We start from the raw sequence: 27443 nt of genomic DNA on the forward strand, positions 1-27443 counted from the left end.
ATTTCTTTAAGAGGTGACAAATATATTATAACAAATAACAAAGGCAATATTTTAGGAAGCATAAACTCTTAATTGTGTGCAGGCTAAGTTTTAGATCCCTGCAGCACCTCTAGCTTAGCTAAAAAGACATCATAAGGCCCAGAATTAGGATGATAGCAATAGAATCGAGTATTTAAGAATAAATCAGAGATTTGAAGGCAGAATTGATCAATAGGATTTGTTATGATGGATTAAATATAGGAGATGATGTTTAGGGAGATAGAAGAAACAATCCTAACCACTTAGGCATAGTTTCCTAGCATACATTTACTATTCTCGTATGCTTGAAGGTACTATTTAGAGCTTCTCTTTCTGGTAATAGGGCAGACTTGGTACCTGGACCAATCCTCCAGGTGGAAATAATTTAAAATGCTGGATTAATTTGCTAGAAATAAAATATGGAATGCTCAAGCCAAAAACTAAATGAAGGAAGGAATGCAGAGAAGTAAGAGTACTGAAGAAGGCATTAGCCTTGAGGGCATTTGCCGAATCAATTTTCATAGCTTTATAGCTTCATGGGGCTCAGATGTCAGGAGACAAATCCTTGGTTCTGATTGAAGGTGGAAGATCTAATTGAAGTCCCCTCCCCTTTACACCAATAAATTTGGGATTCCCAAAGGACTATACCCTCAGTATTAGGGTGACCGAGAAATAAGCTCATCTCCCTTTTTAGGGGACTGCAAGGAAAATTGCCTCTCTCAAACCTTAATGTTGTCTCCATTTAAAATTCATAGTTATAAGAAAGCTTTGCCTTGAGTTTGTAGCCCAGATTTATACTAAGTGGGTGTTTATAAAACTTCAAGCTGAGAATTTATTTAAAGTGATTTTGAAATGGTAGTGGTCCTCCGGTGACTGAGAAAAGGTGACACAGATATTCTCTGGAAGAACTTATCTTTGAGAAGTTATCTTTGAGAAGTTCCAAATAAGAGAATGTCTATCACTGGAGATGCTCAAGTAAAGACTTAACTGGATTCACATATTCTGAAGGAGATTTTTGCAATAGACAGGAAATTTGACTGACAATCTCCCTTCCAATTCTGCAGTTCCCTTATTCTGACCAATACTTGAGAAAGAGTATATCCTTCAGTACTTAAGAATATTTCTTTCAGAATCACACTTGTTTGATTGGGGGTCACCAAGCCCTGGTCTCTAGAAGCTACCAAAATCAACTATTAGCTTGACGCCTTAATGGACATGTTCAAGTGTCATGGACATGCTCAGTTGTAGGTTCTGCATGCATTTTCACAGGCTTAGTCCTTGGCCTACCTAGAAGTATCAGTTAGGCCACATAAGGTTTGTGGATGTATGATGCTAGAGCTAAGAATGATATTCAAAATATTCAACAGCTGGAATACCATAGGCACCAATAACCGGAACAGATAGATGCTGGCTGTAAACCATAAGTACAGCCATATTTGTGCACATTGGCTGATTAGAACTAAAGTAAAAATGAGTTCATGTTGAACTTGAGATGTGAGAAATATAGTGTAGATTCTTTTTGCATTGTCTTTGTCCACAAGTTAGCTGTGAACATTTTCTTCTAGCCACCAAAATCATGATTTTTTTTTAAATCATGATTTTTTAAAACAAATTTTGGTTGTTGATAATTATTTTCTTCCTTGAATGTCAGAATAAGCATCATTAAGATGATGTGAGGCTGGTGAATTCCCAGAGACCTGGCAATGGCTATAAAGTGATGAGATAAATTTTAGTTTGGGTTTCACAAATCCATTTCATACCTTTAATGTTAAATCTTACCTGCCATTCTTTTAATGTAATGACTATAAATAAACCTTTCCATTTGCTGCATGAGCCACTAAAATACAGTGCTACAAATTTACCTTCACACTTTTCCATTTTTTACTTGTTTCTTCCTTCTTTCATAGATTCTTCTCTGAGCTTTCTTTTATATTATTTTCAGTAATATCATTTTCATGTTTCTCCTTTCTTTCCTAGCTTTCTTCAGTCTGGTCATTTGATGTTATTTCATTAAGGAAGGTGAGAAACTATGAAGGAAAGTTATAGGAAGTATTTTTGTGAGGAGTTAATTTTTTTTTAGTCTTAAAGCAGTTAAGTTTTACACTAAGTAGTTGCTAATACAACTGAAATATTATTTTGCCATGGGGCTTTGGTTCTGAAGACTCTGAGGATAATAAAGAAAACTCTTAGAACCACAAGAACAAAGACAATTGGCCTCGTGAGTTCCACACATGGTCCTATCAAGTACCACCTGGCAATCACAGCTAATTGCATAGGAGAAGGGTGCAAGTATATGTTAAATTTTATTTTTTGGATATCCACATGGTTCAAAATTCAAAATTGTATACAATAAAGTCTCTTTCCCATCTCTTATCCCACAACCACCCAGTTCTTAAAATTACTAGAGGTATTTTCTGCATATAAAAGTAAATATGTGTTTATAGTCCTTCTTCACCACATTTTACCACAGATGATAGCTTACCATACACTTGGTTTTGCCCCCTGGATGCCAGTATTTGGTATATATTTATGTACATCTACACAGACTATACAGTGTATCCTCAGGAAATGTTACAATAAAATGTTCTGCTCAAAGATTTTTGTGTATCAATTAATTTTATTTTGTTCCTTATTGTCTCAAATTAACCTTTATTCTAGATTTATTACCAGAAACATTAAAGGAAAAGGAATTTAAAAATTGCTCAATTTAGAGATAAGAGGGCCAGGGATGTCAGGACCAACAGGATTCTCTGGACAACTAGAGACCTAAGCATCAATATGGTTGGATCTGTGCTGCAATAGTTCTAAGAATAGAGGAGACCATCTGGTAGGACAGATGACAGCCTAGGCTGTGGACAATTGCGTTGTTCCTCACCTACTCAGCTTTTGGGGATTTTAACAAAAAGAATTATGTGGTACTTTGCCCCATCGAAGCCCTTGAGACCTAAGTGTAAAGTGTCTTTAAGATAACGCTGAGGAAACTCCCAAGAATTGTCAGGATATAGTAAGTAGAAGACTCTGAATTGGAGACTTTGTAAATAGTGAAATGTTGTACAAGTATACTGTGTCAGAGTAAATTTGAGCCGTTACCTGCAGCTGATGAGCTCCAAAAAGAGCGAAACCTATTAGGTCCTGCAGTACTGGCTTAAGATAGTATAAAACCTTGATTACATTCTACTTGTATGTTGTTTTGTTTTGTCATATTTGTGTTGTAATTTGGTATTTAGTCTCTTTGCTACTAGTGTATTTCCTTTCTAATTCATTCTCAGAAATCACCTGAATGAGATCATCCCAAAAGGAAAATCTGATCAAGTTGGATTAGATTGTGACCTGGTATAATCTTAAGTGGCCATGGTTTTTCCCATAGGCAATCTTATCTACTCTCATAGTTTTAATTGTCCCTATATGATGACAGCTGCAGAATCTTCTTTGTTGACCTCTTTTTCTGAGCCCCTGAACCACTATTGTGTATATGTACTTCTTTTTTGTTTTTTGTTTTTTTTTTTTTTGTTTTTTTGTTTTTTGAAACAAGATCTCTTTCTGTTGTCCAAGCTAGAGTATAGTGGTATCATCATAGCTCACTGCAACCTCAAACTCCTGGGCTCAAGTGATCCTCCCATCCTAGTCTTCTGAGTAGCTGGGACTACAGGCACACCCCACCACACCTGGCTAATTATTTTATTTTTTGTAGAAACAGGGTCTCTCTATGTTTCTCAGGCTGGGGATATATGTACTTTTAATGTTCCATTGGAACAAAAACCACATAAACCAATTAACTGATTTCAAATCAACCAAATTGATTATTACTTTTCCTACCTTTTCTACCTCCCTTCCCTTCACCTTGCCCTTAATAATACCATACACACACACACACACACATACCCCAAAACAAAACCTTATCATTTTTCTTATATTTCTTGTTTGTTTATACCAGTATAGTCCTCCCAGACACATAAATGCCTAAGATGCATTGTCTACTTTTTCCTCTTTTCTCATCATCTCCCACAAATTACTGGCTATCAAGCCCTAAAGATTTGCCTCTAAATATATTTTATATCAGTCTCCTTTCCAGATCCTCAGAAATTGCCCTAGCCTCAGGCCTTTGTACCACTTTTCTGGACTACTGCAATAGCCTCCAAACCAGTTTTCCTATGTCTAATTTCTCGTCTTATCTACTATCTCTACTTCTTCTAGAGTGATCTCTTTAAAGACCAAATTTGATGACATCACTTCTATCCTTAAATCCTTCAATTGCTCCCCAGTAGGATTCAATTCATGCCCTTCAGCCTGGTATCCCAAGCGTTTCTCAATCTAGCCCCTGGCTCTTTTCTCCTTTACTCTTCAGCAGCATGCTACTTATAATTTGCTAGACTGACCATTTTGTTTTGTTAGTTGTACAACTTGTTCTACCTGGAATTCCGTCTTCCTGAATCTATCCTGACATTCTCCCATCAAGTAGTTTATTGGAGCTGGCATCTACCAGATAGGGAGTACAGATTGTTAAATATTCAGAAATTTTGCAAAGCAGTTTATAGCTTGAAGTCAGCCATGGGTGAGGGTATTTATACTATGAACATCAGCAAATATTAATACTACAAATCAAGACTCAAGACAGCTAGTCCTAGCATACCACTACTCCTACCCAGCTGGCAACCTTTGCCTCAAATTTTGGTTTAGATCATACCCCTTTGAAACCTTTCCTGCTCATCTCTCTTTCCTCCACACACATAAAATTGATTGCTACTTCTGAACCTTTTACATGCTTTATTATATAGCATTTGTCACCCTTTAATGTAACTCTGTTTTTACACATCTCTTTTTAATAATAACCTCTGAGTTGCTGGGGCAAAGTCCATACAATTGTCTTTGTACCTGTCATTCATTCTCTCAGTATTCATTTAATTGATAATACACTGAACCAATATAATGTGTATCAGGCACTGTTCTCAGGGTACAAAGATGAAAGGATTTAGCCACTGTCTACGAGAAGCTCATAGTCTAGTCCATGGGAAGAGAGAAATTGAAGTAATCTGTTACAATACAGTGAGACAAGTACATTGCTAGAAGTCTGTATAAGACATGTTGGAGTCTGAAGGAAAAAAAACCCTGCCCAGGGAAATGGGGAAGTCTTCATAGAGCAGGTAAGACCTAAAGGATGAGCATAAAGTTGTTGTCTTTAACTGGGTGCTACAGTTAGTACTTGTATAAATAGAAATTTTTAATAGAATTTTTCCCACTCTGGACAGTACTTTTTTTCAGAGTAAATACCAGTTTTATGTGGAAACGCCATGTAAATGACTATGAATTAGGCACTCTCTGGATGAGTAGAGAAAGTGCTGAGTACTATGTGTATTATCAATTATATCTATATCAATTATTATCTATTATACAATAATGTTGTATAGTAAACCACCCCAAAATCCACAGTCTCACTCTAATTGCCCGGGCTAGAGCACCATGGCGTCAGCCTAGCTCACAGCAACCTCAAACTCTTGAGCTCAAGCAATCCTTCTGCCTCAGCCTTCCGAGTAGCTGGGACAATAGACATGCACCACCATGCCCCGCTAATTTTTTCTATATAATTTTAGTTGGCCAATTTCTTTCTTTCAATTTTTAGTAGAGACTTTTAGTAGAGACGGGGTCTTGCTCTTGCTCAGGCTGTGTTTTGAACTCCTGACCTTGATCGATCCTCCCACCTCGGCCTCCCAGAATGCTAGGATTACAGGCATGAACCACCTCACCTGGCCAACATGTATGTGTTAAGGGTCAATTATTTAACATCTCAAACTTAGTATTTGATGAGCTGGATTCCTCATATGAAGTGCAAAAGTTCAAACTGGAAGAAATTTCAACCCATCTCTGAAAAGCCAACAGATTTGTATTTATTGAGGCCTGAGGAACAGTGTAGCCCTGTTACTATTTTATTTTATTTTATTTATTTATTTTTACTAAGAAATATTACAGGAGTACAAATGTTTTTGGGTACATGGATCACTTTTGGTATGCTTGAGTCAGGGTTATAAATGTGCCTATCACCCAGATAGTGTTCATTGTACCCATTAGTTAGGCTTTCGCCCATCTCCTCCCCGCTCCTCCCCCTACCCCCCCCCCCGCTTGATTTCCACTGAGTTTTACTTCCCTCTGCCCATGTGTACTCATCAGTTTAGTTGCAATTTAATAATGAGTATATGTGGTGTTTGTTTTTCCATTCTTGAGATGCATCACTTAGGGTAATGGTGTCTAGTTCCATCTAAACTGTTGCAAAAGGCCTTGATTCATCCTTCTTCATGGCTGAGTAGTATTCCATAGTATATGTGTACCACATTTTGTTAATCCACTCATGAATTGATGGTCACTTGGGTTGATTCCACATCTTTGCAATTATGAGTTGTGCTGCCATAAACATTAGAGTACAGGTGTCTTTTTGCCAAAATGACTTCTTTTCCTTTGGGTAAATACCTAGTAGTGGGATTGCTGGATCAAATGTAAGGTCTTTTAATTCTTTGAGGACTCTCCATACTGTTTTCCATAGAGGTTGTACTAATTTACAATCCCACCAACAGTGTATAAACATTCCTTTCTCTCTGCATCCATGCCAGCATCTACTACTGTTTTTGGACTTTTTAATAACAGCCATTCTAACTGCGGTAAGGTGATATCTCATTGTGATTTTAATTTGCATTTCCCTGATGATTAATGATGTTGAGCATTTTTTCATATGTTTATTGACCGTTTGTCTATCTTCTTTTGAAAAGCTTCTGTTCATGTCTTTTGCCCACTTTTTAATGGGGTTGTTTATTTTTTGGTTTTTGTTTATGTTTGCCAATTTGCTCAAGTTCTTTGTAGATTCTGGTTATTAGCCCTTTATTGGATGTATAGCTTGTGAATATTTTCTCCCATTTTGTAGGTTGTCTGTTTGCTCTGTTGATTATTTCTTTGGCTGTGCAGAAGCTTTTAAATTTAATCAAATCTCATTTATGTTTTTATTGTTGCTATGATTGTCATTGGGGTCTTCTTCATAAATTCTTTGCCTAAGCCAATATCTAGAAGAATTTTTCTAACATTTTCTTTTAGCATTCTTACAGTTTCATGCCTTACATTTAAGTCTTTTATCCATCTTGAATTAATTTTTGTGAGTGGTGAGAGATAGGGATCCTGTTTCATTCTTCTGCATGTGGCTGTCCAATTCTCCCAGCACTATTTATTGAATGGGGCTTCTTCTCCCCAGTGTATATTGTTGTCTACATTGCCACAGATCAGTTGATTGTATGTGGATGGTTTTATATCTGGGTTCTCTGTTTTTGTTCTCACTGGTCTATGTCTCTATTTTTGTGCCAATGCCATGCTGTTTTGGTTACTATAGCCTTGTAGAATAGTTTGAAGTCTTGTAGTGTGATGCCTCCATGTTTGTTATTTTTGCTTAAGATTGCTTTGGCTATTTGGGCTCTTTTCTGGTTCCAAACGTAGCATAGAATTATACTTTTTAGATCTGTGAAATATGATGATGGTATTTTGATGGAGATTGCATTGAATCTGTAAATCACTTTGGGTAGTATGGGCATTTTAACAAGGTTGATTATACCAATCCATGATCGTGATATGTTTTTCCATTTGTTTGTGTCATCTCTGATTTCTTTCCTTAGTGTGTTATAGTTCTCTTTGTAGATATCTTGGTTAAGTGTATTTCTAGGTATTTTCTTTGTGGCTGTTATGAATGGTATTGAGTCTTTACTTTGACTCTCAGGTTGACTGTTATTGGTGTGTAGGAATGCTACTGATTTGTGTACATTGATTTTGTAACCTGAGACTTTGCTGAATTTATCAATTCCAGGAGTATCTTGGTGGAGTCTTTGGGGTTTTCTAGATATAAGATAAGATTGTCAGCAAAAAGCAGTAGTTTGACCTCCTCTTTCCTGATTTGGATACCTTTTATTTCTTTCTCTTGCCTGATTGTTCTGTCTAGGACTTCCAGCACTATGTTAAATAGAAGTGGTGACAGTGGGCACCCTTGTCTTGTTCTGGTTCTTAGTGGGAATGCTTTCAACATTTTCCCATTCAGTATGATGTTAGCTGTGGGTTTGTCATATATGCTTTTTATAATTTTAAGATTTGTTCCCTCTAAGCCTTGTTTGTTGAGGGTTTTTATCATGAAAGGGTGCTGAATTTTGTTGAATGCTTTTTCTGCATCTATTGAGATGATCATATGGTCTTTGTTTTTGCTTCTGTTTATGTGGTAAATCACATTTATTGATTTACATACATTGAACCATCCTTGCATCCCTGGGATAAAGCTCACTTGATCATGGAAGATTATTTTTTTGATGTGCTGTTGAATTTGGTTTGCTAGTATTTTATTGAGGGTTTTTGCATGTATATTCATAAGATGTATTGGTCTGTAGTTTTCTTTTTTGTTGTGTCCTTTTCTGGCTTTAGTATTAAGGTGATACTGACTTTGTAGAATGAGTTGGGGAGCATTCCATTCTTCTCAATGTTATGGAATAATCTCTGCAGTATGGGTACCAGCTCTTCATAGGTCTGGTAAAATTCAGCTGTGAATCCATCTGGTCCAGGGCTTTTTTGTTGTTGTTGGAGGTTTTTTTAATTACTGCTTCAATCTCATTGCTCATTATTGGTCTGTTCAGGAGTTCTATTCTTCCAGATTGAGTCCTGGGAGATTGTGTGTTTTCCAGGAATTTCCGGGAAATTTCATTTCCTCTAAATTTTTGAGTTTGTGTGCATAGAGAATTTCATAGTATCGATAGATGGTATTTTGTATTTCTGTGGCATCAGTTGTAATATCTTTTTTTTTTTTTTTCATTTCTGATTGAGCTTATTTGTGTCATTTCTATTCCTGGTTAATCTAGCAAGAGGTCTGTGAATTTTGTTTATCTTTTCAAAGAGTGAACTTTTTGTTTCATTGATCCTGTGTATTTTTTATTTTTAATTTTCCATTTCATGTAGTTCTGCTCTGTCCTTCGTTATTTCTTTTCTTCTGCTGGCTTTGGGTTTGATTTGCTCTTCCTTTTCTATTTCCTTGAGATGTGTTATTAGATTGTTGATTTATGATCCTTCTGTCTTTTTGATGTAGGCATTTAAGGCTATGAATTTTCTCCTTAGGACTGCTTTTGCCGAATTCCATAGATTTTGATAGCTTGTGTCCCATTTGTTGTTCAGTTCAAGGAATTTTTATTTCCATATTTAATTTCATTATTTACCCAATAATCATTCAGCAGCAGGTTGTTTAATTTCCATGATTTTGTGTAAAATTGAGTGTTTCTTTTGGAATTGATTTCTAGTTTTATTCTGTGGTCTGAGAAGATACATGGGATGATTTCTGGTTTTTTTAATTTGTTGAAACATGTTTTGTGGCCTAAAATATGATCAATTTTGGAGAATGTTCCATGTGCTGATGGAAAGAATGTATATTCAATAGTTTTGGGGTAAAATGTTCTGTAAATGTATGCTAAGCCCATTTGTTCTAGAGTCCCATTTAAGTACACTGTTTCTTTATTTTCTGCTTGGATGATCTGTCCAGTTTTGTCAGTAGGGCATTGAAGTCCCTGGCAATTATGATGCTGCTGTTTATCTCCTTGCTTAGATCTAGTATGGTTTGCTTTATGAATCTGGGTGCTTCTGTGTTAGGTACATAAATATATATGATTGTTATATCTTCTTATTGAATTACATCCTTTACCATTATATAATGACCATATTTATCTTTCTTTACTATTGTTGATTTAAAGTTAGTTTTATCTGATATGAGAATAGCTACACCCTCTTTCTTTTGATCTCCATTTGCATGGAATATTTTTTTCCATCCCTTCACTTTGAGTCTGTATGAGTCCTTGCAAGTTAGTGTTTCCTGTAGACAGCAGATACTTGTGTTGTATTTTTTTTCATCTATTCAGCCAGCCTATATCTCTTGAGTGGGGCATTCAAGCCATTCACATTGATAGATAGATTTGATATATGGGGTGCTGTTCTGTTCATGTTGTTGGATAGTACCTGATCGCTTTGTTTTACTTCTTGTGCTTATTTTACTTCTTGTGCAATTGTTTTATCTGAGCTCTGAGCTTTAGCTTTTGGGTGGTTTTACACTGGTAGGTGTGTATTGTGCTGATCCATGTATAATGCAGTTCTGAGTATTTCCTGCAATGCCAGTCTGGTCTTGACAAATTTCCTCAGTGTTTGCTTGTCTGGAAAAGTGTTTATTTCTCCTTCATATATGAAACTTAGTTTTGCAGGATACAAAATTCTAGGTTGGCAGTTGTTCTGTTTAAGAAGACTGAATATGGAACCCCAATCCCTCTGTCTTGTAAGGTTTCAGTTGAGAAGTCTATAGTTAGCCTAATGGGTTTTGCTTTTTAAGTTACTTGAGGTTTTTACTTCACGGCTCACAGGAGTTCCTCCTTCCTGTTGACTTTGACCAGTCTGATGACTATGTGTCTTGGTGATTACTTCTTGGCAATGAATCTCCCAGGTGTTCATTGTGCTTCTTGTACCTGGATGTCTAAATCTCTAACAAGACCAGGGAAGTTTTCTTCAATTATTACCTCAAATATGTTTTTTAACTCTTTTGTATTTTCTTCTTCACCCTCATAGAAGCCTATGATTCTTACATTTGGCCATTTTATATAATTCCATATTTCTTGCAGGCTTTGTTCATTCCTCTTAATCTCTGTTCTTTATTTTTGAGTGACTAATTTAATTCAAAAGAGTTGTCTTCAAGCTCTTAGATTCTTTCTTGTGCCTGATCTAATCTATTCTTAAAGCTTTCCATTGTGTTTTGTATTTCCTTAAATGAATTTTTCCCTTTACTTTTAGCTAGCAGCCTAGTTAAACAGAAAGCACTGGGCATATAAATAATTCAATAACAGTTCATAAAAATGTGCTCTTCTTAATCTTGATCCAAATGTGACTAAAACATCTAAAATATAAACTGGTATTTTTTTTTTTACAAGATTCATGTCATCAGTGTATATTTATTTTTCATCTTCCTCATCATTGGTGAGAATGAGAGAGGGAGCTGGAGTGGATGGCAGTAAAATGGCAGTGGGCAAAGAAAGTATAGAAACAAGTGGACAAAGGGAGAAGTGTCAGAACGGGGTCACTGAAGTGGCAGAAAATCTGCAGAATGAACTTCTGGGCTAGAGGTTAGACCAGCAGAGTCTACCTCCCAGGTGCACCCAAAGGCTCTTCCCCCAAAAAGGAAGGTCAGTGTGCATGAAGGACCACACAGTGTTCCCTCAATCTTGATTTATTTTATATCTTTGTTTTTATGCCAGGTTTGCCCACAGTTCACCTGCTCCCAACACTACATGGAAGGGCTTGTTAAATTTCTCTAAAACCAGTGGAGTAGGACAGGGAGCTGGTTAATGAAAGCAGCTACCTGAGGAAAGATTTCAGGATCACAATATTTTTAATGAAAATAATATTATCCTCAAGAAAATGATTACTGTTTTGTACAATTTAAGGTACTGATTTAAAAAAAAATAGATGACTAGTTAAATAGATTACTCTGTGGACATATAGTCAACCTTACGTTAGCTGCGTTCAGAAAAATAATCCAGACTACTCTGACGGTACAGTGTCATGGAAGAGCCCTGGTGGAGGAATCTAGGTTCTAGCTCAGTCTTTTCTTTTTGCTTGCTATGTATATCTGGCTCTCCACCTGGAAGTGAAGGCTTTTTGACTTGAAGTTCTTTTGGAACCCTGTCAACTCAAGTATGTTGGCATGTTCTTTGGGTCTCTGAGATTGTGGGAGATCCTCACCTCAGTACCACTGTAGTTTTCATCTGTTCTCAAGTAAGATGGGTGGGGTGAGGGAGCTGTTACATGGAGACACATTGTGTGTGGTATTGGTAAACAGAAGGCCAAAGAGGCTCCATATGAGTGAATATGAACACTCAGTTACCTCCTGCTTTTTCCACCAGATGGCAGACATTTAAAAGACTTAAGAATTGTCTAGCTAAGACTTCAAAATTGGCTGACTTAAGAAATGAAGAATCTATAAGTTAATGCCATAACTTATTATTATGTGTATATCTTAAGCCCTTTTGAACTAATCAGCATTTTCTTCAGCAGTGAAAATATGGAGTTACCTATAGTAAATTTAGGATTCTTTTATCAAAGAGAGGGATATGATCAGTTTATGAAATCATCATGGGTAAAATCATCAATGGTATAAGAGAGAATTAATGAATGCTGGTATACTAAAATGAAGGAACATTCTTTTAAATCTTGAAATGGATAAAGATGTAAAAATGATATTTATTAACACTAAAGTTGCTACCATGTGAAAATATAAAAGTTTTCCAGGCCAGGCATGGTGGCTCACACCTGTAATCCTAGCACTCTGGGAGGCCAAGGCGGTGGCTCACACCTGTAATCCTAGCAGTCTGGGAGGCCAAGGATTGCTTGAGCTCAGGAGTTTGAAACCAGCCTGAGCAAGAGCGAGACCCTGTCTCTACTATAAAGAGAAAGAAATTAATTGACCAACTAATATACATAGAAAAAATTAGCCGGGCATGGTGGCGCATGCCTGTAGTCCCAGCTCCTCGGGAGGCTGAGGCAGGAGGATCGCTTGAGCCCAGGAGTTTGAGGTTGCTCTGAGCTAGGCTGACGCCATGGCACTCACTCTAGCCTGAGCAACAAAGCGAGACTCTGTCTCAAATAAATAAATAAATAAATAAAAGTTTTCCAGCAAATGTGGGGAAACTTATACATGAAAAGTCTATTAATGAACTTCAGAAGAAATGAGAAATGCTTGGGGGACATCTCTGACCTCTGAATGCAACATAAGGGAAGCAGCTGTCCACTTTTCCTTCTTTGGGGTTGGCAAACTTTTTCTGTAAAGGGCAAGATAGCAAATAGGCTTGCAGACCATCTGGTCTTTGTCTACTCAACTCTGCCATAGAAGGGTGCTTAGCATGAGGTAGTCATATAAAATATGTAAATGAGTCAGGTGTGCTGGCACATACCTATAACCCCAGCTACATGGAGGGCTGAGATGGGAGGATCACTTGAGCCTAGGAAATTGAGGCCAGCCTAGGCAACATAATGAGATCCTATCTCTAGAAGAATAAAAAATTTTAAAAAATTGTTTGAATATCTAAATGAATGGGTATATCTGTGCTCCAGTAAAACTTTATTTACAAAAACAAGCAGTGGGTAAGATTTGGTTTATGTGCCAGAGTTTGCCGACCCATTTGAGAGTGAAAGCTATCATCCGTATTTTCCCTTTCTAGGCCTCAGTCTCTGGCTCTGTCAAATAAGGAAAATAGATTAGATGATCTATGACATTTGTCAGGTTTTATGTCCTTTAGTACCTCTCTCTGAGGTTAAATGATCCACAAGGCTGACCCACAGTGACATTTCTTTTATTTGTAAAAGAAATTTTCAATTTTTTCAAATTTTTTCAAATTTTCAATTTTTTAAAAATCCAGTTTGAGCAAATTTGTAAGTCTCTATAGCAGGGTTTCTCAGCCTTGGCACCGTTGATATTTTGGTCTGGGTAAGCCTTTGGGGGTAGTAGGGGTAGTAGCTGTCCCGTGCATTATAGGATACTTGCAGCATGCCTGGTCTGTACCCACTTGATGTCAGTAGCAGCCCCCTACCCTCCCTCTATCTGTGACAACCAAAAATGTCTCCAGACATTGCTAAATGTCCCCTGGGAAGCAAAATCACTCCCAATTGGAAACCACTGCTCTAGAGACTTTAAGAATAAGTAGAAGAATACTAAAAAGTGGAAATCAGGCTATGTAACCCAGACAACCACCAAACTATCAAACACATTTATTCAGGTACAAGGTCAAAAAAGCCAAAACTAAAAGAACAGCCAGCTTATCAGAAAGGAAGGGGCAATGAGAATTGCATTCATCCAAAGGGGGCTGGAAAGTTGGTAGCAGACCACTTTTTAATATTGATTTAGAACATTTTATGAGTGTTCCTGAGCCCAGTGAACCCAAATCGATGGCTATCTATAATGAGTAGCTGAAAAGTCAAACTAAAACAAGAAAACATGGGTGAAGAGAGATAGAAACAAGATCATTATTGAAGAACACCAAGAATATTTACTTTTTCACTACTTTTACATTGTTTAATGAGATCTCTAGCAGAAAGAATTCATACTGGGTGAATTCATTAACCCTTGTCTATGAGGCCTAGAGTTTTTCATTTTGTTTTATTAATATTTTGTTTTGCTTTAAATGGACTAATCAAATGTGGCTTATTCCTGTTAGGGTGGGGACTCAAAAGGAGCTCACGATGCAGGTTGGAGAAAGAATTCTTACACAATGAGTAGAATAGTTTTAAATAAACATAGTTTATTTTACTTCCCAAAGGTGGGAAGGGCACAACACAAGAGAAAGAAAGAAAAATGTCAACAGTGAGGGTAGGGGATTTGGGGTTTTTATTAGGGGGGTAAAGAGAAAGAAAAAAGTTTAAAAGGGATTGCTGCCAGCTGATAACAGAAATGGCTGTAAAGCAGCTGACTTTGTTTTTCCATTAGTATTTTTTTTCTCTATGAGGCCAGCTTATCAAAGTCCTTGAAGTATGGTCCTGGCAGAACTGACACAGACAGCTTGCACCCCTACTATCCACTTAGGGCTCTTCAAGGCTGTTAAAAAACAAACTTCTTAAATAAAACAATTTAAGCCACAGGTATATGATCAAAGGGGCAATTGTGTTGTGATCTTTCCCTTCAAAATGGCAATTATGTGTTGTGAGTTTATTCCTCTTACTTTCTGTTTGATAGTTTATCCTTCTTTCTGTTAGCTAGTTTATTAACAAGGCTGTCCTTTCAATTTCCACAATGGAATATTATTTAGTGGAGAAAATAAATGCAGTACAGCTTCACACAACTGCATAGATGGATCTTTGAAGCTAGGTTTTAAATGTCAGTAAAGCTGGTCATTAAACAAGACTGTATCATCTAGTTGCCTTATGATTTAGCTATGATTGAAAGCCAAAATCGTCTCAATTCAACAATAAGGGTATACTTGATTTCCTTTCATGTTTTATTTATGTCCATATTATTTCTTTTAAGAATTCATTCTCCCAGTTGTGACTGATATTAATCATAGCTGACAAACCCTGAATATCCAAATGGGCTTTATTCAAGAAGTTTTAAACGTTTTTCATTTTTGTCTTGTTTTTGCTTCTTGTTTTCTCTTATTTTCCTTACAATGACTTAAATGCCAGGTGATGTTTTCTGAACAGTAATCTGAAAGCTCTAGAAACACTAAGTATAGTCTCAGACTCTGCTTTTTGACTCCCACTGTGACCTGTGGCAGGTCTCTTTCCCTTCCTAAAGAAATGGTTTTTCATCTATAAAATGGTACAGAGATTCCCAAACTCTGGTACCAAGATGGCCACATAAGTACCATCTTTGAAGCCTTGTTTAAAATTTAAGTTTCTGTGCCCCACGCCCAGATTCTGATTCTGTAGTCTAGGGTAAGGCCTGGAAAGCCCAAGTGATTCTAGTACACAGCCAGATTTGCAAAGAATTAGAGATGATCTCCAAAGTTCTTTCAACTCTACAATGCCATGGATCTATGAAATATTTAATATATATTTCCCTAAATGTCCTTTGTTTGATTATTTTTCTGGGAAGTTTTTTATATCCTGCAAGAAATAATTAAGATTAATACATTGTAGCACCACCAACCCCCAAAACACACACATTGATACAGCTTTATGTAAACTTGCTTTGCTATAATGTGATCAGTTTATGGCTCTGAGAGATCATCTTTATCCCCAGTATGTGCTGGAAGATGGTTTCCCTTTTTACCAGGATGTCATTTCATAGCTTCTGTGTTTTCAGTTTGGGACATAGAGAAGAATTTAATAGTTTGATATCCTGATTTTCATGTAACCATAAAGTGGAATAAAATTAGAAATTCTGTCTGGTTGTTAATTTCTGTCTATTTTTCTTTAATTTACAGAATGCTCTTTTCAGTTGCATTAGCAGAAATGAAAGTAAGTATATTGTCAATGGTTATACAAGTAGTCCAAAGAGCAAAAATACAGTTCACAGGCTGTGATTCACTTTTTTAAATATTGCCAAGACCCTGGCATTATAACTTAGGCTGTTAGTAAGCCGTCTGGAAGAATGTGCACAGCAGGATTCTGATACACTCTTTCCTCTGGGGTGTTCAGGTCATTCATGTATTGTAACAATTCCCATGTCCTAATTGGAGGTTTACAGAGCAGATACTACAGCTAGATGTGAGAATGACCATGACCCAATAAATAGGACCACTTTCAGAAGTTAAACACACCCATGTTACATAATATAACACTTGCCAAGAGCTGCCTCTCAGTTTTTTAAGCAGACATTGATTGATTACTTGCTCAGTGTGGTGCAGACACACATCTGTGGAGGACACAACCTATATACAAAGAATTCTGGGATGCAATAGGATATGAGATAGTGTCACTGATAAAGCACAGCAGGAGTTCAGAGGAAGGAGGGATCACTCCTGCAGGGATACTTAGAGGTGACTTCATGGAGTTGGTCGCTGAACTGGGCCTTGAAGGATGAACAAGATGTGAACGGTGGAGCCTGGAGGAAGAATAGTGCGAGCAGTTAGAGACGGGAAAACACATCTAAGAAACAGAGTTGTTTAGATTAGCTTGGCAGGGATATATTGAAAGATAATAAGAAACATTAGCTCTCTATACTTTATCTTCTGTCCTTTCTAACCGGGGCGTTAGTGTGTAGCATGTAATCTTATGTTCTTCCACACTGGTGAGGAAGCCAGCCTAAAGAGGGAATCAGAAGATAGGCATCTTGTCCTATTCCTACTTATCTATTCTTATATGTCCTCACCATTCCCCACCACCACCCCCAGTTTATCCCTCTTAAGGTTTACAGTGATAAATATAGCCATTAATAATTGTTCTTTGTGATAAAAATGAAATCTTTGGCAATAGGCTTAGTAAACTTGAGAGTAATTGCATGTCAAAAACAGATGGCACAATAAGTATGGAACAGCTTCCTGGCCTAGGAAGCTGACGCTTGTTCTATATCAGTTAGTTCATTCATCTTAGTTCAGTTAATTTGTATTTAACTTTATCATTGTCATTATTTCTGGAAGTCACCTGAATTCCCTGTTCATTGGTCTATGGAATTCACCAGAAACCTGATTCTGATTCCTCCATGCCCATCTCTAATAATTATCAGAGATTTCCTACCTACCTTTCTCTTGCCACACCTCTGCCCTGTTCCCCTTAGTCTCCCAAAGACTCCCTTAAACTCCTGTGAGGGGCTCCCCATCATAAATCTTCTCCATCATAAATCCCACGTCTCCTCCCCCAGCCACTCATCTAGCCTTCCCATGATACCTTACATGGCAGCCCATTGATTTTGTGAAAATACAAAACCTAGAGTCATATTTATTTCAAATATATTTTTGCAGTATTAAAGCAGGTCATATCAATCATGAGGTAAAGGCTATCTCAATTTAGGTATATTCATACAGATAGATGTTCAAACTGCATAGAACTTTTGGGATTTTGTTTTAAGATCTACCAGTATATAATTGTCAAATTTACTAAATGATCCTGCTACCTCTTAGTTTCTACTGGTTCTGTTTTATAAATGTGAGGCATTTGGATTTAGGTTTACTTTGCTTTGCTTTGTTTATACACCTACACAAGTCTAACATGGAAGGAAGCTGTGTCTGTCAGTGGTTCTCAACACAGGCACTCTTGGCATTTTCATTGCAAGGCATTTAGCAGCCCTGACCCCCATGCACTAAATGCCTACAATAGTCCCCGTCATCATGACAACCAGAAATACTTCTACACACATCCAAACTCTTCTGGGGATGGGGGTGGGGGTGGTACTACTCCTGTGGAGAATCATTGGACTATAGACTATAAATTGATAAATAATGACTTTCTTATACTAATGAACATTTAATTGTCCCCTTGACTATGCCAGAGAAGTGCTGATTTTAAGGGCTTGTCTTAATGTAGCATGGTTTTATTTCTCACATTTAGAAAGACATATTGTTCCATCATTATGATGATGATTTAGTGTTAACAAAAAGCTGTTTTCATTTCAATATCCTTTCTTTTTTTCCCCATAGTGGGCTCAGTTTGTTGCAGTTATGCAGGTCATCATACAAACTGTCGAGAATACTGTCAAGCTATTTTTCGAACAGACTCTTCTCCTGGTCCATCGCAGATCAAAGCTGTAGAAAATTATTGTGCCTCTATTAGTCCACAGTTAATACACTGTGTGAACAATTATACCCAATCTTATCCAATGAGGAACCCGACAGATAGTAAGTAATACAGAAATATTCCTCTCATATCGGTTTTTGGTCTAAGAGTTTGTATCTATGTTCTGGTAGATATCTGCAGTCCGGGTCATTTGGGGAATACCAGAATTCCTTTGGTATTTAGATTTGGCAAATTGAACATTATTGTCACAGCTAAAAGGTGCCAAGAGGGATGGAACTATAGAGGGTATGAGGAAACAGGAATTCTCTATTCTGAGGGTGAGAGAGTTCATTAGCATGGATGTTTTGTTGGAGGAAGCTGGGTAAGGACCATTAGAATTTCAAATTATCATTACTTTTAATCTAGTAGTTCCATTTCTCATAATTTATCTTATAAGAAAACTTATACAGATTCTCAAAAATATATTGTTTATGCATATATAAAGGATATTCACTATAACATTGGTATAATAAAGAAAAATTAGAAATAACCCAAACATACATTAATAGGGTATTGCTTAAAATTGATTAAACAAATTATGATATCTCTATATTATAATAACAATTTACAACCAACAAAAAGAAAGGTATATGTTTACATAGAAAGAAATCTAAGATATATTTAGCAAAAACAGGTTATAGAACTAAAGGTATATATAGTGTGATACATTTTTAGTTATATACCTAATTGTTCTATATTACATATTTATATAATGTTTGAATTTTTACCAATGAGCAGTTACTACTTTTGTAATTTAAAAATCATAAGAATGAAAAGAGAGCCTGGTATTTTTTTTTTAAATCAGAAGCTCCTAATGAACCTGCACCTCATGGGGGTTTTCAAAGTCTCAGCTTTGTATGTCCTGGAATGGTTTTCTTCAGTTAGATATGATCAGATTTTAGACAAGTGTCTGATTGACCAAACTGACAAAAGACTGACTTATAAACCAGATGCCAATGTTTTGATTTACACTGGGATATTAAAAGGCTTGTTTTTGTAACTCAAAAACAGTGTTGTGTGCCTTATTTGGCCACCATCTAAATCAGAACTCTATTGCTTTTGACAGTCTGTCGTGTGACTGTGGTGAAAATCAAAGAATGAAGCTTTTGCCACAACCAACCTTCATTTGCTTTAAAGGCAGATATGTGTTCCCTGACAGTTAGGGTATACAAAGGTGCTGCTGGAGCTAAAGAGATAGAGCTCAAAAATCAAAAGTAGAAAGATTTTAAGGGTAGAAGAGCAACTATCTCTAATGTCTGTACTAATACAGAGGAATCTGGAAAAGACAGCTACAGATGGATATGCCTGAATAGGTTTCTTCAAAAAGTCAAAGACATTTGAGAAAACTACTTCAAAGAAGCTTTTCTGAATTCTCTGGTCTGGTTGAAAAGTGCTCTTTCATTTTCTGATTCTTTGTAGAAAATTAAAGGCAGAAGCAAACTGATATCTTGTCAGAGTTTGCTATTATATTAATATTATTTAAATTAAAACTTAGATTAATTAACATACACAGATATGTAAAGCTTTATGCTGTCCTAGAATGTGATGAAATACAGTGTTTGTGTTTGTTCTATAAAAATTAGTCATCTCTCTAATATCATAATCTCTTTTAGGCAGTTTCTAGCAGGAAATAATTCCAGTTTGATATATAATACCTTTTCCAGAAACATGTGAGAATTTCTTAGGTGTAGAATGGCCTTTTCATTTTTGTAAGGACAGTGCTAGAGATCTCATGATTGGGGACAGTGGTGAATTCTGGTAATAGACACTTCATCCAATGGTAGCTCCTCACTTTTTTGCTAAACTGCAAAGTAATAGAGAGAAAATTTGGTAGGCCTTGTATTCTGCAGATATTGCCATATAACTAAGAGTAGTAATGGTTTCCACTATATTGCCATGTTCTGTTCTGAGCAGGGCATGATTTAAAACCAGTTAATTAAGACACTTATATTCTGAAAATGTAGGTTTATATTGCTGTGACAGAGCAGAAGACCATGCTTGCCAAAATGCCTGCAAGAGAATTCTGATGTCTAAGAAAACAGAAATGGAAATTGTTGATGGCCTCATCGAGGGTTGTAAGACCCAACCTTTGCCTCAAGATCCTCTATGGCAGTGTTTTCTTGAAAGTTCACAATCTGTTCACCCTGGAGTCACTGTACACCCTCCTCCCTCTACAGGCCTTGATGGGGCTAAATTGCATTGTTGTTCTAAAGCAAACACTTCAACATGTAGGTCAGTATTTCATTTTCCTTTATTAAAATCAGTAGAAAATAGCATTTTAATTTATGATTTTAATCCTAGTAAATGTATGTTATGAATTGCATTGTGTAGGTTTAGCATTTAGAAGATATAAAATCTTTCATTGCTTCATCTCACAAATATTTCTTGAGCATTGTATAGTGTATACAAAACATTGTTTTGTACATTGAGTGCTAACTAAAAGCACTATGTTTTGTGGTGTGGAAGATTGCATTGCCAGGGCAGTAAATACCTAAAGATGACACAATATGAATTCTGCCTTACCCTCATAAAGACCATTAAGTAAGCTTACAGTTAGAAGATGTTTTGATCTGACATCTAAGGGATATTCTCTTTATTAAATTATGAAACTTTGTACTTAATCAACTTTTTGTTTTATTGATGAATATAATCAAATTTTTGTTATATTGATGAATAATTGGGTTAGCACTATAACCAAAGTTAGATGGCAGTGTATTGGCATTCATTTGAATGATACACTTAGGGATAATAAATTAACAGTACAAATATCAGATAGAGGAAACATAAATTAGAGACAAGATTAATGGAGATAACTAAGATCATGGTAGAACACAGGTGAAATAGAAGCTTGCTTTATTAGAAGTATTTTGGATAAAAAGGGACTACATGTTACTAAGATAACCTAAAATGAATATAAGATACCAGGAGTAAAACAGTCTTCCATGTGGTTTCTAAATTAGATGGACCTTTAGCAAAAAATTATGCCTGGAATAGCTCATCAAACTTTGGTGGCTATCAATCAAACTTTGGTAAATAAAAAAAAATATGACTAATATTCAAAGAAAATTAACAGACAAGCTTAAAGAGAAGTTAAGTTGGCTCTGGAATTAAGGAAATTGGGTTGCTTATAGAAAGGTCAAATGTATTTATGAGAAGGATGCTGAGTGGTTCTTTGAATGCCCACAAAAGGGGTTATGCAAACATAGAATCACTGGAGATTGGAATGGCTGTGTATTCCCAGAATAGCTTCAGTGAGAAACACTGTTTCCGTACTTTGATGTAAGGTTATATGGTCTGATGAATGCTTTCATTTCCATCAGATTTGATTTTCATGAAACCTTATGAGATAATTGGGTAAATTTGTATAATTTTTGTTTTACATTTAAGAAACAACTCTGAGATGTTAATCTGGCCAAGGTAAATGCAGGTTGAACATCCCTAATCTGAAATCCAAAATCTAAAACTTTTTGAGTGCTGACATGATACCACAAGTGGAAAATTCCACACCCAACATCATGGAACAGGTTGCAGTCAAAACATAGTCAAAACTTTATTTTATGCATAAAATTTTTTAAAAAATATTATATAAAATTACATTCAGACTATGTGTATAAGATGTATATGAAACATAATGAATTTTGTATTTAGACTTTGGGTCTCATCCTCAAGATGTCTGTCTCATTAGGTTTATGTAAATATTCCCAAATCCAAAATAATCTGAAATTCAAAACACTTCCAGTTGCAAGCATTTCAGATGAGGGATACTCAGCCTGTATAGAAAGTTAAAGACTAGAGAAAGGACTGGTTGCCAGATCAAGGTACCTGATGTAACATGGTCTCAGCTTCCTCATCCCCATAATGTATAAGCTCCATTGAAAGCAGGGACTTTGTCTGTTTTATTAACCACAGCATTTCCAGAGCTTCAAACAGGTCTTCACACAAAATAGGCACTCAGTAAACATCAGTAGAGTGAATGAACAAAAGTAAACGTAAAGATAGCATCCTCATGGGGTAATTCTGAGAGTCAAATAAAATGTGGAGAGAAGAGAGAATTTTTACTTATGACTTTGTATGTTTCATTAAAATATGAAATATGAAAATATTGTATAGTGGACATGTATTACTTTTATAAATAAAAAATTAAACTGATGAATGTAATGTGTGAAAGCACAAAAATAGTAAAGATCTTTTAGCTATATATGTACATTTAAGTTGCTTTGTAATCATCTAGTACTAAAAATAATAATGTCATGTATTAACTACAATAGTGTACAGAGGCTTAGGAATATCTTAAGGAATATAAGTGACTCTGGTATAATTTTTCAGGGAGAAACTAGTGAACCCTAAGTTTATAATGTTTCTTAAATGTTTATCATGTCTCTAAAGACGATGTCACAGTTTTTCCTTCTGTGATTGTAAATATAGGGGAATATATCTTTGTGGGAGCAAACCATGTGCTTTACTTTAATTAAAGGTAAAAAAGAAATCAGAAAGATATAGGAGGAAATAATTGTGCCAAGAATTAAGGATGTACTAATATTATAATTAAACATTAAATTTAGCACTGAGATTTAGCAACCATGGCAAAGGGGGAAGAAATGGATGATAAAAAAAAGACTTAACTGTTTTTCATGGAAAAATTCACTTTTTCTGGCTCTAAATTCTAGGAGATAGTCATTTGGTTTTTGTACTTTTTTTTCTCAGTTATGTTATAAATTATTATATGTAACTCATAAAGTTCTAGTTTTATACAAATCAAATATTTATTTATTTGGCTCATCTCTATATTTTTGCACTTGTGCTCTTGTTTCAGGGAACTGTGCACTAAACTTTATAGCATGAGCTGGGGCAATACACAGAGTTGGCAAGAATTTGATCGCTTTTGTGAATATAATCCAGTGGAAGTGTCCATGTTGACCTGTTTAGCAGATGTCCGGGAACCTTGCCAATTGGGCTGTAGAAACCTTACTTACTGTACTAATTTTAACAACAGGTAGGAACAAATTATTGTACATGGAATGGAAATATTTTATTATTAATTATCTGATTTTTAAATAAATAAAATTACTACTTTACTCTGATTTTGTTTCTGTTGGGTTAAAAGAAAGTCATATTTCTTTATGATTTCTTCTTTAAATGCTATGTTCCATCTGGTAACTAACCTCAGGGAAAAAAGCATGATTGTAAAGTCCCTTCTAATCTAGAGATACCTCAAACTTCTGGAATTCAAAGAATCTCTTCTACCTACAGTCCCTTCTCCCTTCTGCTGCACCAGTGGAAACAATTCATTGCAGAATAAATCATTGTGAAGTATTTGATCATCTGAATGTCCTCCTGAGTCCAGTTTACTTTGAAGGACCTTCAGACCTGTTGAGCTTCCTGCTCAGTGAGTCCCCTCTTCCATACAAAAATATTTACAGAATCGTTTCAAATAGGTGTTAACCTGAGGTATTTGGTAGAGTAAGAAAAATACAGGGCTAAGGACTGAGCTTTCGAGCATATCCACAGGTAATGGTTAAAGAAACAGTGAAGAAAACAGAAAAGGGCATCCGGAAGCACCAAACAAGAGAACTCCATGTAGAAGCCAGAGAGGAAGAGTTACTAAAGAAAAGGTGGCTGGTTTTGTGAGCTGCAGCCCAGAGATCAAGAGGGCAAAAGGGAAGAGAATCATTTAGTTGGGCCAGAAGGAGGTTCTAGATATTTTTGTCAGATGATGTTTACCTCAAACTAACATGTAACTATCCTTTTAAAAGTATTCACGTTATTACTTTGAGTAAGAAAATCAAGATATCTTTATAACTGGTGATAGAGTGTTAGCTAACAAAGACCTGGATTACAGATTGATTAAATTTGAAATCTATGAAATATTTTTTGTAAATTATACCTTCATTTTAAAAACTTGGGCCAGGTCGGGCGCGGTGGCTCACGCCTGTAATCCTAGCACTCTGGATCAGGAGTTCGAAACCAGCCTGAGCAAGAGCAAGACCCCGTCTCTACTATAAATAGAAAGAAATTAATTGGCCAACTAATATATATAGAAAAAATTAGCCAGGCACGGTGGTGCATGCCTGTAGTCCCAGCTACTCTGGAGGTGAGGCAGAAGGATTGCTTGAGCCCAGGAGTTTGAGGTTGCTGTGAGCTAGGCTGATGCCATTCACTCTAGCCTGGGCAACAAAGCGAGACTCTGTCTCAAAAAAAAAAATAAAAAAATAAAAAATAAATAAAAATAAAAACTTGGGCCGGGCGCGGTGGCTCACGCCTGTAATCCTAGCACTCTGGGAGGCCGAGGCGGGAAGATTGCTTGAGTTCAGGAGTTCGAGACCAGCCTGAGCAAGAGCAAGACCCCATCTCTACTATAAATAGAAAAAAATTAGCCAAAACAACTAAAAAAAAAAAAAATAGAAAAAATTAGCTGGGTGTGGTGGCGCGTGCCTGTAGTCCCAGCTACTTGGGAGGCTGAGGCAGGAGGATTGCTTGAGCCCAGGAGTTTGAGGTTGCTGTGAGCTAGGCTGATGCCATGGCACTCTAGCCCAGGCAACAAAGTGAGACTCTGTCTCAAAAAAAAGAAAAAAAATTGGACTTATTTATTTTGTACAATGAAATAAATGGGATGGTCTGGGGGTAATAGTCTTGTCTAGAGCATTTTAAAGTTTTAAACTGCCTCACAAAAACCTGTGTTAAAAGGAAATCATGCAATCAGAGTCTTAATGCTAGTCTATATTGAATCTTCATATACTCGAAGCTGATATCCTTTAATGGGTTGTATGTGCTTTCTCCTCTTTAAGAAAATCAGATTTTTCTGATATGTTAGTGTGTCAGGACTTTACTCATTGCTTCTCTCTGGAAAATAATTGCTTCTTGATTCCTTCTGAATTTTTTTCTCTTTAGGCCAACAGAACTTTTCAGGAGTTGTAATGCTCAGTCAGATCAAGGAGCCATGAACGACATGAAGCTGTGGGAGAAAGGAAGCATAAAGATGCCATTTATCAATATACCTGTTCTTGATATTAAAAAGTGCCAGCCAGAAATGTGGAAAGCAATAGCCTGTTCACTGCAGATTAAACCTTGTCATAGTAAATCCCGGGGAAGTATTATTTGCAAGTAAGTTTGTTTCATCATAATGATTCTCCAGTTTGGGTTCAGAGCTTCTCTTTAGAATTTTCTCTTCTACCACTTTCCTTTGCCTATGACCCCCACATGTCAAACGCTTTCACACTTTTTCCTCCTCTATTGAAATACTGTTCACCTCATCTCCGTTTGCCCACTTCCTGTCCTTCTTGTCTTCTCTCAAATACCAGACATTCCTACTGAGGCTTCCCAGATTTCTCCAGCTGATAGTAATTTATCCTTACTACAAATTCCTATGACCTTTATTTGTATGTTTCTTATGGAACTTAGTTCAAGAAACATTAAATACCTTTGATGCAGTGTTCTATTTTTATATTTTAATTTGTATACTTGTCTTATTGTCTATTAGACTTTGCTCTCCTTAAGGAGCTTATTCTTCTTTGTGCCATTTTTCTTTTATCCTTGTTCCTCTTTTTCTCCTCTTCAGATATTAGCATAATCATGACACATAATAGCTATTCCATAAATGTTTAATGGGTAAAGGAGTTAGTGAATACAGTCATTAGGACCTTTTGCTAGTAAACATTTTTGAATAGTTTGGGAAATCTAGGAAAAAGTAAAAATAGGAGCTTCTATGGTGATCAAAACCAAAAGCATTTAACTACATAGTAATCTATGTTAACTGCTATTCACACGTCTTGTTTTCCAAAAGGTTTTCCAAAACCGAGTTAATATTTAGCCCCTAAGTTGTTGGTATGTGGCTCAGTGCTGGTGGGTACTTGATGACTCATTTCAGATTATTTCAACCTTCATCAGAGTCCAGATCTATTCTCTGATATGACTTGGGGATGACCTGAGTCAAGGAGACACCCAGGTATAAACTATTGGGTGACAAGCAAGAGGCAATAAGTGGGAAATATGTAGACTCTTAGCATAGCAAACTTATAGAAGAGGAATCAAATCCCTATTGAAGACTAAGAAAATTTTAAAGTAATGGACTTTCCAGTTGTTACAGGTCAAACAATTTCCTTTCAAGGATGGTAAAAAGCCACATTGATGGTAGTAACAGTAAGTATAAGTATAAAATTTGAGCAAGGCTTTTGATCTCAGATAAGAGAAAGTTAGGGATGCCTTGAATTTTTTATTGAACCTGAGGTCCACTGTTGACTCCTGTTTCCTTTTGCCATGCTTAACCTAACCAATTATGAAACATGATTAAATTGTAAAAACTTACTTTCTGGAAAGCTTCAGAAGCAGAGGTGATATTAACTAGACAGAATGAGGTTCGTTGAACCCTAAATGTATGTGCATTTTTCTTTTCAAGATCAGATTGTGTGGAGATCCTCAAAAAATGTGGAGACCAGAACAAATTCCCTGAAGACCACACAGCTGAGAGTATTTGTGAGCTTCTATCACCCACAGATGACCTGGAGAATTGTATACCTTTGGATACATACCTCAGTAAGTACTTTTTTGATTGTTTATTCTTTTTTTTTAGATTTCAAACACTGTCTCTTCCATCTCTGTCCTTGCTGCTTATTTTGGATGAACATCTATCTGTTGAGAACATGTGGTTCAGTAACAGCATCTCAATCACAGACTCTTATCTTATTTTCTTGGCCTTTTTGGCCCAGGAAAGAATTGTTATCTTAAAATATGTAAGCAGAAGTGATTATCATAACAGTCTGAGGAGGTATAAACTGTTGTCAATCAGTCTAAGCAGTGAAAAAGGGGGTCAGCATTCTCAAATAACCAGCTCCATATAATTGCTGTCTCTTTGCCATAATAGCACTGAAAGTGGAATTTCCCCTCAAGAGTATTCAGCTTTTTGTCATCAGAGTATCTATCAGTGGACCTCAGCCAGGCATAGGCTTGAACTTACCCACCCAACAGGGTGTAAAGAATGACAATCTGGGTTAGTACATGAAAATGGAACTTATCTCACTGCTTTAGTCTGTCTCTGCCAAATACTCCTGCCCGGAGCTAAAAGAGTACGTTGTTATCTCATTGAGGGATCCTTGAGCTGAGCTTCTTGGCAGTGAGGTGACTACATCAACCAGGCGATGACAAGCAGAACTCCTACACACTCCTTAGTTAAGATAAGGGAAGTGTTCAGGCTGCCACCA

At 36.4% G+C, this 27443-nt stretch overlaps 1 protein-coding gene and 1 long non-coding RNA gene across 4 annotated transcripts in view; one reads left to right on the forward strand and one right to left on the reverse strand.

Moving 5' to 3' along the window:
* Positions 1 to 27443, forward strand: part of RECK (reversion inducing cysteine rich protein with kazal motifs) — an 80552-nt gene that overhangs the window by 33964 nt on the left and 19145 nt on the right. For all 3 annotated transcript variants that reach the window (XM_012769965.2, XM_012769966.2, XM_012769967.2), the window contains 6 exons: positions 15963 to 15996; positions 18114 to 18311; positions 20214 to 20481; positions 23063 to 23242; positions 25138 to 25350; positions 26642 to 26778. In XM_012769965.2, coding sequence (XP_012625419.2) covers positions 15963 to 15996; positions 18114 to 18311; positions 20214 to 20481; positions 23063 to 23242; positions 25138 to 25350; positions 26642 to 26778 — 1030 coding nt within the window. The remainder of the gene's footprint in view (positions 1 to 15962; positions 15997 to 18113; positions 18312 to 20213; positions 20482 to 23062; positions 23243 to 25137; positions 25351 to 26641; positions 26779 to 27443) is intronic.
* The window catches only part of LOC142874294 (uncharacterized), a 46322-nt gene continuing 33201 nt past the window's right edge, over positions 14323 to 27443 (reverse strand). The window contains exon 3 of the long non-coding RNA XR_012922112.1: positions 14323 to 16582. This is a non-coding gene — a long non-coding RNA (uncharacterized LOC142874294). The remainder of the gene's footprint in view (positions 16583 to 27443) is intronic.

This window comes from Microcebus murinus, chromosome 12, assembly GCF_040939455.1.
Source record: "Microcebus murinus isolate Inina chromosome 12, M.murinus_Inina_mat1.0, whole genome shotgun sequence".
Classification (NCBI taxonomy): domain Eukaryota; kingdom Metazoa; phylum Chordata; class Mammalia; order Primates; family Cheirogaleidae; genus Microcebus; species Microcebus murinus.